Consider the following 13,611-nt stretch of genomic DNA (forward strand, 5'->3'; position numbering starts at 1 on the left):
GAGAGGAGTGTCCGCCACCTTCAACACACTTTGCCCATTTCTCCTGAGAGCAGCCAAACTACAGCTCTCAGCACAAGGGTGTGCTGCCTGGGTCTACTGTCTGCTGTGCCTTGGGGAACCTTACCATGCTAGGGGGGAACTCGACCATGCTATATGAACTGTACCATGCTAAGAGGAACAGTTACTAGGGGGGGAACTCTCCCATGTCCAGGGAACTCTACTATGCTAAGGGGAACTATACCATGCCAAAATATAAATATGACTTCAAATATTCTTTCTGTAGCTTACTGACAAGTATGCATTTGATGTCATTATCATCATAAAATAAATTTGATAGATTCAATAAAGCACCACAAAATACAGGCTGATTCACATTTGATTCACATTTGCTTTCAGAGAGCTTCACCAACACCTCAGCAATGTAATGCAGTTACACTCACACAGTTACACCAGACCAGGTGCACTCACAGTTAGAGCAGATTATCACAGATACACTGAACCAGTTTCACTGGCACAATTACACTGGCACTGTTACACTGGACCAGCGTCAAACTCTGCTCACACAAATGCTTCACCAGTCTTTAGCAGTGCGCAGGGCAAACTGGGTATATCGCATACCTTGCTCATCAACAAACTTCCACTGTGCACAGAATGGCAGATCAAATTTACCATTGAAATAAAAGAATGGACACTTCTGACAGACTGAAGAATCTACGTGTTCAGTGCAAATCTCACTAAGGAAGATGCGCTGCATGAAACAACCAACCTCCAGTTCCCAAAAACTTCAAAAAAACTGAATAATGCATGAAAGGAAAACCACTTGCTCCTAAAACAGCACAGCCTTCTCCTTAGAGACAGATTAAAAACTCTCACACTGTGCAGTGCAGTAATGTGTGTGTACAGCCATGTCCATTAATTAAGCCAGCATTCACTGTGTGCCTTTTTCGCCCTTTATCTAGTTTTTGTAATCAGATAACTGGATCCTGCCTCAGTTCATTTACATACACACACACAGACACAGACACACAGACACACACACAGACACAGACACAGACACACACACACACACACGTACTCACCCTGTATCCATTGGCAGTGCTGGGACAGTCTGTAGTAACTCTTCATTTCCTCAAGAGGGATCTGGACATACCCCCAGCCACCCCCCATGGTCTGTAAGTGCGCCTCATCCCTCCATCTGGTGTCCATTTGTCCACAGCTTAAGACTGAACTCTGCCTTTCATTCCCTCTCTTTCTGCATCTCCCTTTCTGTCTCTGTATTCTTCTCTGTCTGTATCGCTATCTCTCTCTCTCTTTCTCGCTCTCTCTCTCTGTACGTCTCCTCTCCGCTCAGCACACAACCTGCTCCTCCTCCTACAACCTGCTGTCTCTCTCTGAAGGATTACTTCCTGCCTCAGGGAGCACTTCCTGTTTCTAGCTCAGGTTACTGCACCTGGACACGGGTGTGCCCCTTTGCCTCTCAGAACATATTCACCTGGCACCCCAAGCTGCCTGCACACCCCCTCAAATAACAGACTCTTCTTCTCCTCTGTGTTTGAGTTAATTTACCTGTGCCCAGGTCCACTGTTGCCCTCTCAGGCTGTCTCCGAAAGGAGCACAAAGACACCATTTGTTAGTGGCCATTAAAAGCAGCTTTTATCTGATCTTCACCGTAAATGGCAGCAAGTTCCTGTTCATGATCAGAGACAGGTGCTTCTCTCATAGCTTGGATCCAGTGTGCTGCTCCTTCTCCACTGACCTTTGATCTCCGGGTGCCCGTCCTGATAACTACCATTATATCAAACCACCGTTTGAGGTTGTAAACTGGGAGGGAGGGGTGGAGGTGTTACAACCAAAAGTAACAAGTCAAAAGGAAACAAAAACTACAGACCACTATATTCATAACAACTTGTCCTTCACTCCCAGAATAGCCTGACCCGTGAAATGACGACACAGTTCATAACAAGCACACTCCGGAAGAGAGGGAGAGAAAGAGCACGCAGAGAGGAAGAGAGCAGAGAGAGAAGGAGATAAGCAGGAGAGCAGCTGACAGTCATAAGAGGCTTTCATTCAGTCAGCCCGCCCTGACCTACTGTACTGCCAAAGCACAGATAACACCCCTCCCATTCAAACCCCCCCCATTCAAACCCCCCATTCAAACCCCCAATTCAAACCCCCCCCCATTCAAACCCCCCCCATTCAAACCACCTCCCATTCAAACCCCCCATTCAAACCACCTCCCATTCAAACCCCCCATTCAAACCCCCCCCATTCAAACCCCCCATTCAAACCCCCCCCATTCAAACCCCCCATTCAAATCCCCCATTCAAACCCCCCCATTCAAACCCCCCATTCAAACCACCTCCCATTAAAACCCCCCCCCATTCAAACCCACCATTCAAACCCCCCATTCAAACCACCTCCCATTCAAACCCTCCATTCAAACCCTCCATTCAAACCACCTCCCATTCAAATCCTCCATTCAAACCACCCCCCATTCAAACCCCCCATTCAAACCACCTCCCATTCAAACCCCCCATTCAAACCCCCCCCATTCAAACCCCCCATTCAAACCCCCCATTCAAACCCCCCATTCAAACCCCCCCCATTCAAACCCCCCATTCAAACCCCCCATTCAAACCCCCCATTCAAACCCCCCATTCAAACCACCTCCCATTCAAACCCCCCATTCAAACCCCCCCCCATTCAAACCACCCCCCATTCAAACCACCCCCCATTCAAACCACCCGCCGCAAAAAGAATTATGTCACACAGTGGCAGTGGTTAGAGTTATGTGGAGTTAGGGCTATGGTTATGGTTAGGCTTAAGGGTAAGGTTATTTAGGGTTAGCCACAATAAGATCCGCACAGGCCCTTGAGTAAAGCTCTTAACCCCATATTGCTCCAGGGGGATTGTCCCCTGCTTAGTCAAATCAACTTAAAGTTTTGTTGGATAAAAGCGTCAGCTAAATAAACAAATTATATTATTATTATGTGTTTGATTATATTATTTATGGTGTGCATGAATGGGTGAATGAGAAGCATCAATTGTACAATGCTTTGGATAAAGGCGCTATATAAACGGCAACCATTTACCATTATAGTTCAAATGCACATGGGAGAGATTGATAAAGACTCGCAGGAAATGGTACAGTGAGCAAGGCAACTCAGCCCCATATGCTTGTGAGAAAATAATAGCAGAACACTCTTGGTTTCGTGTCACGAGACAAAGCCTAAAGCAGCACATGAACCAGGCCACCAACAAGCAAGATAACAGCACATCCCCCACATAGACAGGCCTTTACACCAGTCCAATTCAATCAGGTCACCGAAATTGCAATGAGTCTGTGGCAATTTCTAGCGAAGACAAGGAAGTGTTTAACAGCAAAAAATCAATATGATCTATGATCATGATTGTAATCACAGTGGTTTAATAACGATCTCACTTGATTTTCCAGTTTCTCACCAATATAAAATGGGCTCACGTCATCACGCCATTGTGGAGTCAAAGGTGTTTTCACTGTCTTCCTCAGAATATTCACTCAGGCAGGAGATTCCTTGGAAGTCCCCCAAAGGAAATAAATTTTTGTGGTAAAATGTCAACCTTTTTTGGTATAAAACCTCAAGCCAAAGTGTGACGGTCTCAGCATGCTTTTTGGAAAATGCTACAGTTTTGTTACACAGGTAAAAAAATGTGGTGTTGTTTTAGCAAGCCTATAAGCCATTGGAAGCAAAATGACTAAAATGATCAGTTGTCACATCAAAGTCATGGTCACAGGCGAAGGGTCAACAACAAGCAAGCAGAGCAGACAAAAGCAGAATCAGATGACAGACGTTGAAAGATAAAAACAGGTCGATAAACAGCGGATCAAAACTGGACAGACAGGATAAGCTAAATGTGGAAGTCGAAAAACAAACCAGGTCATAACGGGTATCAATCAGAAATAACTGCTGGAGAGTATGGTTGGGCCACAATCTGGCGACTAGACAAACAAAGGGGTTTTTATAACACAGGTACATACAAACGGCAATCAGGTGTGGGAAACAATCAGGAAGTGAAACACAGGTGAAACGAATGGAGTGAACTGAACTGACATACAGACTACGGTGTGCACAGAGACAAAACACGGAAATGCTAGGCACTTAGACAAAACACTAGACAACGAAAAACACAGATCCTGACAGGCACGGTTGTATGCTGAGCAGAATTTATCCTGTATTTGTTTGCTCCCGGATGGAGGGAACGCGTATTCTGACCCAACTGCATTACTGACACTGGTCAGAGAAGCTCATACATGGGCTAACTGTGTTCCAGAGAGCCGGTACAGAATATAGATTGTAGCACTGTAACATGTAAAAGTACTTTTGCAGAAGTATGCAGAGGCGAAACGGACAACAATGATAATACCAGAGAAATACTAAGTAAACAATGGACATTCTATCTACGTTTTTCAGAGTTTTTTCTAAGGACCCTTGCAGTGAACGGGACGCTGAAATTACCTTGATTTGGGTCATCTGTGGATTTCCAAAATCCAGAGACGGTGAGGTCTCCCCATGCTTGTTTTGCCACCGACATGTTACAAAATGAGGAACTGTTGTCGTTAAGCAACGGCATCTTAAAATAGGACCGTGATATTAACGCTTTCAAACAGTATATCCTGTTACCATAGTGACTGAACACTGCACCCTGAAAAAAAGGAATTCATGCAAAAAAAACATTTTCAAGTTTAAATGTGTAATAAATATCATCTCGTTTTTTGTATTGGAACAGGACTTCCTCAATAATATCCTCAAAGGCAGCTACAGTATATTAAAACAACAAAACCAATGGTCACTATTTGATTCAATTCTGAAGGGCTCTACAAAATGTTTTTACATCTATGCTATTACAGGTCAAATGTGACCCGGCAGACAATATTGGCTGTTGGCATGCAGCATTGAAAAGTTGTGAGGTGGATCTGAGGATCAAATGTGGGTTCAACTGTGTGGAGTCTAGGCACCCCACCCCCTCCCCTTCATCCCTGAGAACAATGATTTTCTTGCAGTATGTACTAGTACTCCTCTATGGGAACAAACATTTTCTTGCAGAATATGGACACTGACACACACACACTAAAAATATACCCTCTTAAACCACACTTTGACAGATAGCTATGCATACCATAAAGAATAAAATGATCATGTTCATATTGCGCTTATTATGCTATCTTGCAAATGCAATTTGCGTAAAAAGTGGTAAATTATTTTTAACTGATCAAATTAAAAACACTGAATTGAATCAGTCGGCTGCTAATTTGTGAATGTATTGACACTTGGCCACCAAAACAAACCATTTGAAAGATAATGAAAAATATAAAGGCAAAGCAAATGATAACAAGGAAAACCTGCACTGTTCAACAATCTAATTATGAGCCTATTAGTTAACCTCAGTCTTATTTGTTACATCTTCTTATGTAATTGTTTGCAAGATGGTGCAATAAGCACAATATGAACATAGGAATTGTATTCTTCATGCCATTGTAAAACTATTTCTGGCATAATGTGCTTTAAGGTAAATATAAATTTAAAAATGAAAAGCACACAATCAAGAAAGATTAACAGCTTGTTTAAGTTATGTGATAGCAATTTGATGTTGTAACAAAAACCAGCATGCACAGGGGTACCTCCAAGGCCAGGTTTGGGAACAACTGTTCTAACACATTAGGAAGATTAAACAAATGGTTAGGGGTATAATTTTATGTACCTTTAGGGTCCCACACCAGTGATATATCTTTCATATCTTTTTCTTGGAGAGATGAAGCCAAGGGGCAGTGTGAGACTTGGACCAGAGTGAGCCTCATTGATGCACCAGAGTAATAGCTCATGAATACAATGCCCCACATTCCTGTGTTTTATTTATAGCTCGTGTCTGAGGCAGCTGTAAGTCAGCCAGCCAGGGAGCCAGGCAGCAGTGCATCAGCCAATCATCGCAGCAAAAAGCGCCTTGGTTTCAGATTTCCCTGAAAACTTTCTGAGGAAAAGAATGTCTTACCCCAAGTAAATATACTTAAATACTTAGTTTTCTTCCTTAAGTGTCTTTTTTAAGGAACCCCTTCAATTGTTTATGTTTTGCACAAATATGAAAAAAGGTTCATGAGCAGGGGTCTGGTTGGACTGGTCCAGGACCTCAGGGTGGGGGGCCTGGGTGAACTGGTCCAGGACCTCAGGGTGGGGACCTGGTTGGACTGGTCCAGGACCTCAGGGGGGGACCTGGTTGGAGTGGTCCAGGACCTCAGGGGGGGACCTGGTTGGAGTGGTCCAGGACCTCAGGGGGGGACCTGGTTGGACTGGTCCAGGACCTCAGGGGGGGACCTAGTTGGAGTGGTCCATGAGCGTGATGCAGATGACCCAGGAAAAAGTGTCTTTGCATGTGCCGATTTTTTAAGTTATTGTGATCCTAGGATAATATAGTAATACTATGAAGACAAATTGGATACATTTTGCATCATTGCTTAATCCCTGTATCTCACGCGAGCCACACTCTGCTAGACTTCATGCCCACATAAGGGCTCCCCATTGCCCCACTGCACAGTCTGGCACCAATTTGGACAACAAAACTTCACATCCATGTTGTCGATGCTTTTTGCAAGCCCATGGAAAGTCAGCGGGTGACATCACACACTCGGGCCATATTTATACATTCTATGGTCTGGAATAATCAGTCTATACCAGGGGTGCCCAGTAATGTGCCATCATTGAAAATTGACCTCTCCAACCAAACACCCCCGCCAAGCTCATGGACCAGTCCAACCAGGCCCCCCACCCTGAGGTCCTGGACCAGTCCAACCAGGCCCCCCACCCTGAGGTCCTGGACCAGTCCACCCAGGCCCAGCTTTGCTACTCCCCTGGTTCATCTCCATGATTTGACAAATCCTGGAGCTACAGATGCATCCCCCCCTGCCCCTCTGAACAACATACTTTATATCCTTTCATGTGGATTTACTACACTTTACCTGCTAGTCTGATACTGTAACTGTTACCATCTCAACCTATAGGCCAGCAGAGGAATGGCATCCCCCCTATAGCCGGGTTCCTCTTGAGATGTCTTTCCATTGAGGAGTCTTAGGGCTGGTATTTCCCTTCTGATTCCCTTTCCCTTCAGCGTCTTTGTGACAGTCCTCCGTGAAATGCGCCATACAAATAAAATTGAATTGAATTAGATGAAGAAATTTCGACTACATTTTGATTTTCTTGTGGGAAAAAATGATTGACTTTATATTTGTGCTGTATTGCTACCATTAACATACAGTGAGAGGGGAGCTGAAAGACATATACTGGAGCCAACAACACTGGCGCAAGTGAGCACCGTTTCTCAGCAAGACCAGGAAATAGGTTTAAAAAATGAAGCCCGTATCAGCTGCTTGGCCTAGATGCAACATTGGTTATTTCCTATCCTATGTATAATGCCTTTGCTCAAAAAATACAAGTAAAACATTGTTCTCCTTGTTAGGATGGTGGATTTCCTTTCTGGTTCGTGTCATACTTTAGTTCGTTTCATGGTAAGATTGAGCTTACCAAGAGCTTATTTGGTTCATAATTTCTTTCCACATTTTCTGTTTCAGAAATAGTTACTTATACATTTCAGAAATATGTTTCTTTGGGAAAAACAAGCTCTAGGAGGAAAAGCCTTTGCTCTTCAGCCCAATTAGGTCTTCTGCCATTCGTCAACCATCATCTGCTTACTGAATCGACATCAATCTTAAGCGGACACTGTCTAGTCATTCTAGTCACCAGACACAGTCTAGTTGCCTTGGCAACTGTGACACGTCTTTATCGTGGCTCTGCAGGATTGTGGCAAATTACTTTCCTTTTTTCCTTTTTCCTTACCTAAGGAATGTATTTGAGACATCTAATGTAACATCCTTAGTAGAATCCCTCTGTTAAAGGACAAATACACGCTCAGTGATATCTTGAGCAGAAACACTTCTGTGCAATGTTCTGGCCACAAGCCTCGGAAGTGTCCGCACAATCACAGGCATACATTTTGTGACCTTGGAATTGTAAGGTTCTACCTGCATTCAGAGTAGTTTTGAGATATTGAGCTCCACAGCTTTCACATCCTAACGCCGCAAAACTGAAATGCAAGGCAGTTATTAATAGCTCAAAAAGAGTCATCTTAATGTACAATATCAAAATCCAATCAAATTGCCCTGTAAACAACATGTTTATGACACCAACTCATTTTTGTAAAAAATGTCAGTTCGAACCTTATAATTCCAAGGTCTCAATTTGTCACAATGGCAAGAAAGAAAGTGTGTGTGTGTGTGTGTGTGTGTGTGCGTGTGTGTGCGTGTGTGTGTTATCTGGCCCCCCAAAAAAACCTTTACATGGCCTTCTACAGCAGGCTTGTGAAAAATGATGTAAGATGTAAGCTGGCAGCAGACCTTTTGGATTCAAATACTTTTCTGTGCTCGATTGATCCTGCCTGGTGTCAGAGCCAACTAAGACCAGAAGGCAGGGTTTGCACTTGTATTTAATAGATTCCAATACACCAATAAAGCTCAGTAAAGCTTAGAAAAGTATTTGAATCCAAAACAATTATATGTGCTGTATTTGACCCACGTCTGCTGCACTACACACAGTAATTATGGCACTGCACATAGTCATTACTGCACTGCACACAGAAATTACAGCACTGTACAGAGACATTACTGCAGTGTACACAATCATTACTGCACTGCAGACACATTCCTGAACTGTATATGGTCATTATTGCACTGCACAGCGATGATGAGATATTACTGCACTGCACACAGACCTTACTGCACTGCATACAGACATTGGTACACTGCATACAGACCTTACTGCACTGCATACAGACATCACTGCACTGTACAGTCATTACCGCACTGCACACAGTCATTATTGCACTGCATACAGACAGTACTGCACTGGACAGTCATTACCGCACTGTGCAGTTATTATTGCACTGCACAGACATTACTGCACTGTACATAGACATTACTGTACCGTACAGACAGTACTACACTGCACACAGACATTACTGCACTGTACATAGACATTACTGTACCGTACAGACAGTACTACACTGCACACAGACATTACTGCACTGTACATAGACATTACTGTACCGTACAGACAGTACTACACTGCACACAGACATTACTGCACTGTACATAGACATTACTGTACCGTACAGACATTACTTTACCGTACAGACAGTACTACACTGCACACAGACATTACTGCAATACCCACAGTCCCTGGGCATTTATACTGGCAAACTTTGCATGTATGGTGTCTCACAAAACCAGGATCAATCAGCGTCTAAATAAACAAGTAACCTGGTAATACAGCTGTGAAGAACAGACTGATCACATTGATGGATGCGCATTCAGCTGCATCTTCCTTATAGGGGGTCAGTATGTAACCAGACAAAACAAGCTTAATTTCATCCCTATTTTCTGAATTACAACCTACAGTGACACAGAAAAACCCCATAGTCCTGTCCACCTCAGTGAACATAAAAGAAAGCATTAATATCACAATATTGGCATATCAGGCATCCGATATTCACAGACCAGATGGGCTGGTTAATGAAATGAACGTAAAACACTGTGACAGGAGTTTTTAATGGAATGAATGGAGCCTTGACAGGATGCTTCTTCAAGGGCACGCATGCAGCCTAGCACACAGCATCGCTGAGGGAGTGAAACGCAGGCGGCTCGTCCTACCGATATGCTGGCCCACGGATCGCAGCCTGCACATCAGCCGCTCCAGGGACATGTCCTCCTCCTGCGGCCGCGGCATCGTCATCCCACGGCGGACAGAGACGGAGACTGAGGAAGGGAGTGCTGGTGCTGCCGATCGATCCCGCTGCTGCCGGCACAACGCACACAGCACCACACAGCACTGCAGAGCACCGGCCCCCTGCTGACACACCAGATACAGAGGACGAGGAGGAGGAGGCAGGGCTGCTCACACGCGCACAGTCGCACAGTCACACGCAGAGACACCGGCGCACACAGACACACCGGCGCACACTCTTCCAGTGAGGAAGAATGAGAGCGAGGGAGGGAGAAAGAGAGACGCAAGCGCAGATAAAGCACATTCAAAAACGCACACTCTGGTACTACACAAGCTAGACCCACAAGACCCACAAGCTAAAATTCGTATTCACACAATTCAAGGCAGCACACTGAAGCACGGGTTAATTTGAGTCCTATCAGCTTCATGGTTAACCATGAACCTAACCATAATCCCAACACTCAATCACGCACCATCAGTCAGTCTTCAAACAGGTTAGAGGTCAAGGTTCATTAAGAGAACCGCACCACCCAAGTCCTGTTGTCCTGTGAACCTGATAACCTTGGTGTCTTGGAATGGTGAATCAGGACATTTCCATGGTGACACAACCCCCATAACGAACAGGGGAGCAATGAAAGCCCTTTGTCATTCTATCATCACAGAAAAAACTAGAATGAAAGCATAATATACAGTGGGCCAACTGGGCCCCATAAGTCTTGGGACAAAGATATAGGGCCGTCAGTTTCAGATGAAGCATAGTCCTAGACTACATTATATTAAGGGGTACAAGCACGAAGTGCTGGAACCCTATTGTATCTGTTCTGTTTTTTATGAGTGTGATCGCAAAGTAACACACTGCTGTTATTCAAAATGAAAGTATATTATTATTAGGCCGTTTTTTAAACCGCCCTACTCCTCCCACAGGATAACGACACCAAACCAACTGCAAAATGTCCGTCTTGGTCCAGAATCATGTGTATGTTCATAGCTTTCGGATATTCCCATTACTTTGCAAGATATTTAAGGTAATCCAGGGAAAAAGTCCCATAGGAATGAAAGGAGGAATGTTCAGCATCTGTTATTAGACCCCAAATGCATCTGTCATTAGACTCAGAATGCGTCTAATTAGACCCCAAATGCGTCTGTAGTTCAGAACTGCCCTGGCGAGTGATCTTCTGGGCAGGAAGGCCTGATGGTGGCTAGGGCTGGAGTTGTGGTTGTGGGCTGGAGTTACCGGAGAATCCTGCTGACGGCTCTGCTTCATCAAGCAGCCTGGAGAGGGTTGCTGTAGGATGGCGCTGAGACCCCAGAGCTTGGATCCTAGTGTTCATATCTGAAAGCAGTCCTTGGATGGAGACAAAAGTGGACAGGACTGGGTCGCTAGCCATTAGCTGTTGCTGGAAGTCGCTGTCAGGTTGGACCCAAGGCTGGTGCTGCAGAATCCCGGGGGCAGTTTTTTTCTTTTGGTGGTCGCTTTCCACCCAGTGGCTGTAGAGGAAGATGTGATCTCTGGCGAAGATGAAACATGCTCTCGGAAGAACTGGAAAAGCTCTTCGTGCGAAAGATCCGGCGGATCTTGAATGTGCGGCTCGGCGCGTGCACAGAGCCCCGGCCCTTCAGTCTCGGCGCGTGCACAGAGCCCCGGCCCTTCAGTCTCGGCGCGTGCACAGAGCCCCGGCCCTTCAGTCTCGGAGGCGCAGCCTGCAGAGCTCTGACCACATGCTCATTGCGAGCCGTGACGTCGGCGGTTCCAATCCGACCGTCTGACAATTTGTCGCATGTCGTTCCCTCTCTCTCTCTCCCATTCTTTCAGCCCCTCTCTACTAAACCGTCCAATAAAGCTGAAAAAGGCCTAAAAAATATCTATAAAAAAAAAAAAGTAAAAAAAAAAAAAAGCAAAGTGCCATTTTTCTTGCCTGGTGTTAATTGTTTTTTCTTTTTTTGTTATTTGTTATTGAAATTCTATGAAATAAATTATGTCACTCAGGTAAGCACAGTTTAAGTTATGAAACCACAATTAGACAACACTTCAAGCTGTAATTTCGTCATTATTAGCCTTAGTACTCGCGAGCAAGCAAGCTAGTCGAATTATAATTAAAATGACGTTATCATGACCTAGTTATGTTTTTCATAGTTTTGGGAGTTTAGTGATGTTTAAGTGTATTATTGTTTGGGCATGTTGCAGTGCGTTTTCCCTGTTAAAATAAAAGTTTAAATCAATCTATTTTGATTGGGAAATAAGAAGCAGCATAAACACTGCTAGAAGAGGCAAATACGCCTGTCTCAAATGAAATGCAAAATGCGTCTCACCTCCCTGACCCTGGATCAGTTTTTCAGGCATATGCATAGATGTAACAAATATCTAAGTGTGTGTGTGTATGCATTTTTTAAATATAATACTGTGGTTTCTTTTCCTTCCTTCCTTTCCTTTTCAGTGTGATGCTCAAAAACATGTTACAAAAATCAAACTGTAGTTCAGTAGTTGTACCCTATGTCTTATTTCTAAAGGTAGGCTACATGTGGTTAAGGTACATGACTGGGACCCACACGGTTGGTGGTTCAATCCCCGGGGTAGCCACAATAATATCCGCACAGCCGTTGGGCCCCTGAGCAAGGCCCTTAACCCTGCATTGCTCCACGGGAGGATTGTCTCCTGCTTATGCAACGGGTGAGAAATCCGAGGTGGGATTTGAAGCCTAGCCTCTCACTCGTCCAAATATTTGTTGAACAAACGCGTTACCAGTCAGCTAAAGACAAACTCACCCCTAGCCAAGGGCAACAGCGTTCTTTTTTCATTTGAGGGTTACGACATCAGGGAGTGTTGTCGAGGTAATCTGCTACAAGCCTTCGCTTTCACTGCACTTCACCATGCTTACTAGCGAACTAGCTGACCTAACCACGCTACAAGTCTGTATAAACTGTATGTCGCTCTGGATAAGAGCATCTGCCAAATGCCATTAATGTAATGTAATGATGTAACGTGTGGCAAGATTGGGGTGGGAACAGTGTGTGTTGGTGGGGTGAGTGCTGTTTTTTTGGGGGTTTTTTTGCTTAAGCCCCGGCCCTCCAAAATGTCTGCCCACAGCCCTGGCCGCAGCTGTGTAAGGTGGAGAGAATATTCTCAGAGGGCCAGTCGCCGATGTTGTCTAGCTGCCAATCTGGAGCTGCGTCTAGAGGGAAGAGGACCAACAGCAGTTGCCTCTTGATGAGATTGCTGGGTGACTTCCAGGAAATCTGCATTTAGCAGCACGCTTTCCTCAAGATCGACACTTGACATGATGGTGGCAAGGCACAGGGTGAAAACGTTTAAATATGATTTTTTTGGGTAAATGCGTACCGTATTGGGTGAGATAGCTGTTGTTCTAAGCTGAGAATGCGAAAAAAAGAATGGCAGGGGAACTGCTTAAATGAACCTCCTTCATTCAAAGGGAAATTGTGGTTGGTGTTGGTAAATCAGCTGAGTGTCAGCTGATGGCAGACACTCAGCTGATGGTGGGTGGACTAATGTGGACTGCCTGAACTAACGCTCTGCTTGATAACACATAACAAATTAGGGGTGGTAAACTCCACAAACACACAGATGCAACACCAAATTGTCATAGAAACAGGAGAAAATGACAAATAAACACCAAAGAAAATCACAAAACTACTAAGGCCTCTCGTTATAGACTGACCCATTTCATCACATGACAGTTGCAGTGACTAAACACAACAATACATGAGCAAACAGTGCCACCTTACAGTTATAGAGGGAACAGCTTCCCTTTCAAATCGTGCACATGAGCATTTTTACCCCAAAATCCTGTTG

At 44.5% G+C, this 13,611-nt stretch overlaps 1 protein-coding gene across 7 annotated transcripts in view; it reads right to left on the bottom strand.

The window, feature by feature from the left end:
* LOC133116459 (guanine nucleotide exchange factor DBS-like) overlaps window positions 1-4,580 on the bottom strand; it is a 57,820-nt gene extending 53,240 nt beyond the window's left edge. For 6 of the 7 annotated variants that reach the window (XM_061226010.1, XM_061226015.1, XM_061226013.1 and 3 more), the window contains exon 1: window positions 1,080-1,376. In XM_061226010.1, the coding sequence (XP_061081994.1) occupies window positions 1,080-1,206 (127 nt within the window). In that variant the 5' untranslated portion in view covers window positions 1,207-1,376. Of the gene's footprint in view, window positions 1-1,079; window positions 1,377-4,496 lie in introns of those variants that run through there. The other variant, XM_061226011.1, reaches the window with a different exon arrangement.
* Between the last annotated feature and the right edge of the window lie 9,031 nt (window positions 4,581-13,611).

The sequence above is a fragment of the Conger conger genome, chromosome 17 (assembly GCF_963514075.1).
Source record: "Conger conger chromosome 17, fConCon1.1, whole genome shotgun sequence".
In the NCBI taxonomy this organism is placed as follows: Eukaryota; Metazoa; Chordata; class Actinopteri; order Anguilliformes; family Congridae; genus Conger; species Conger conger.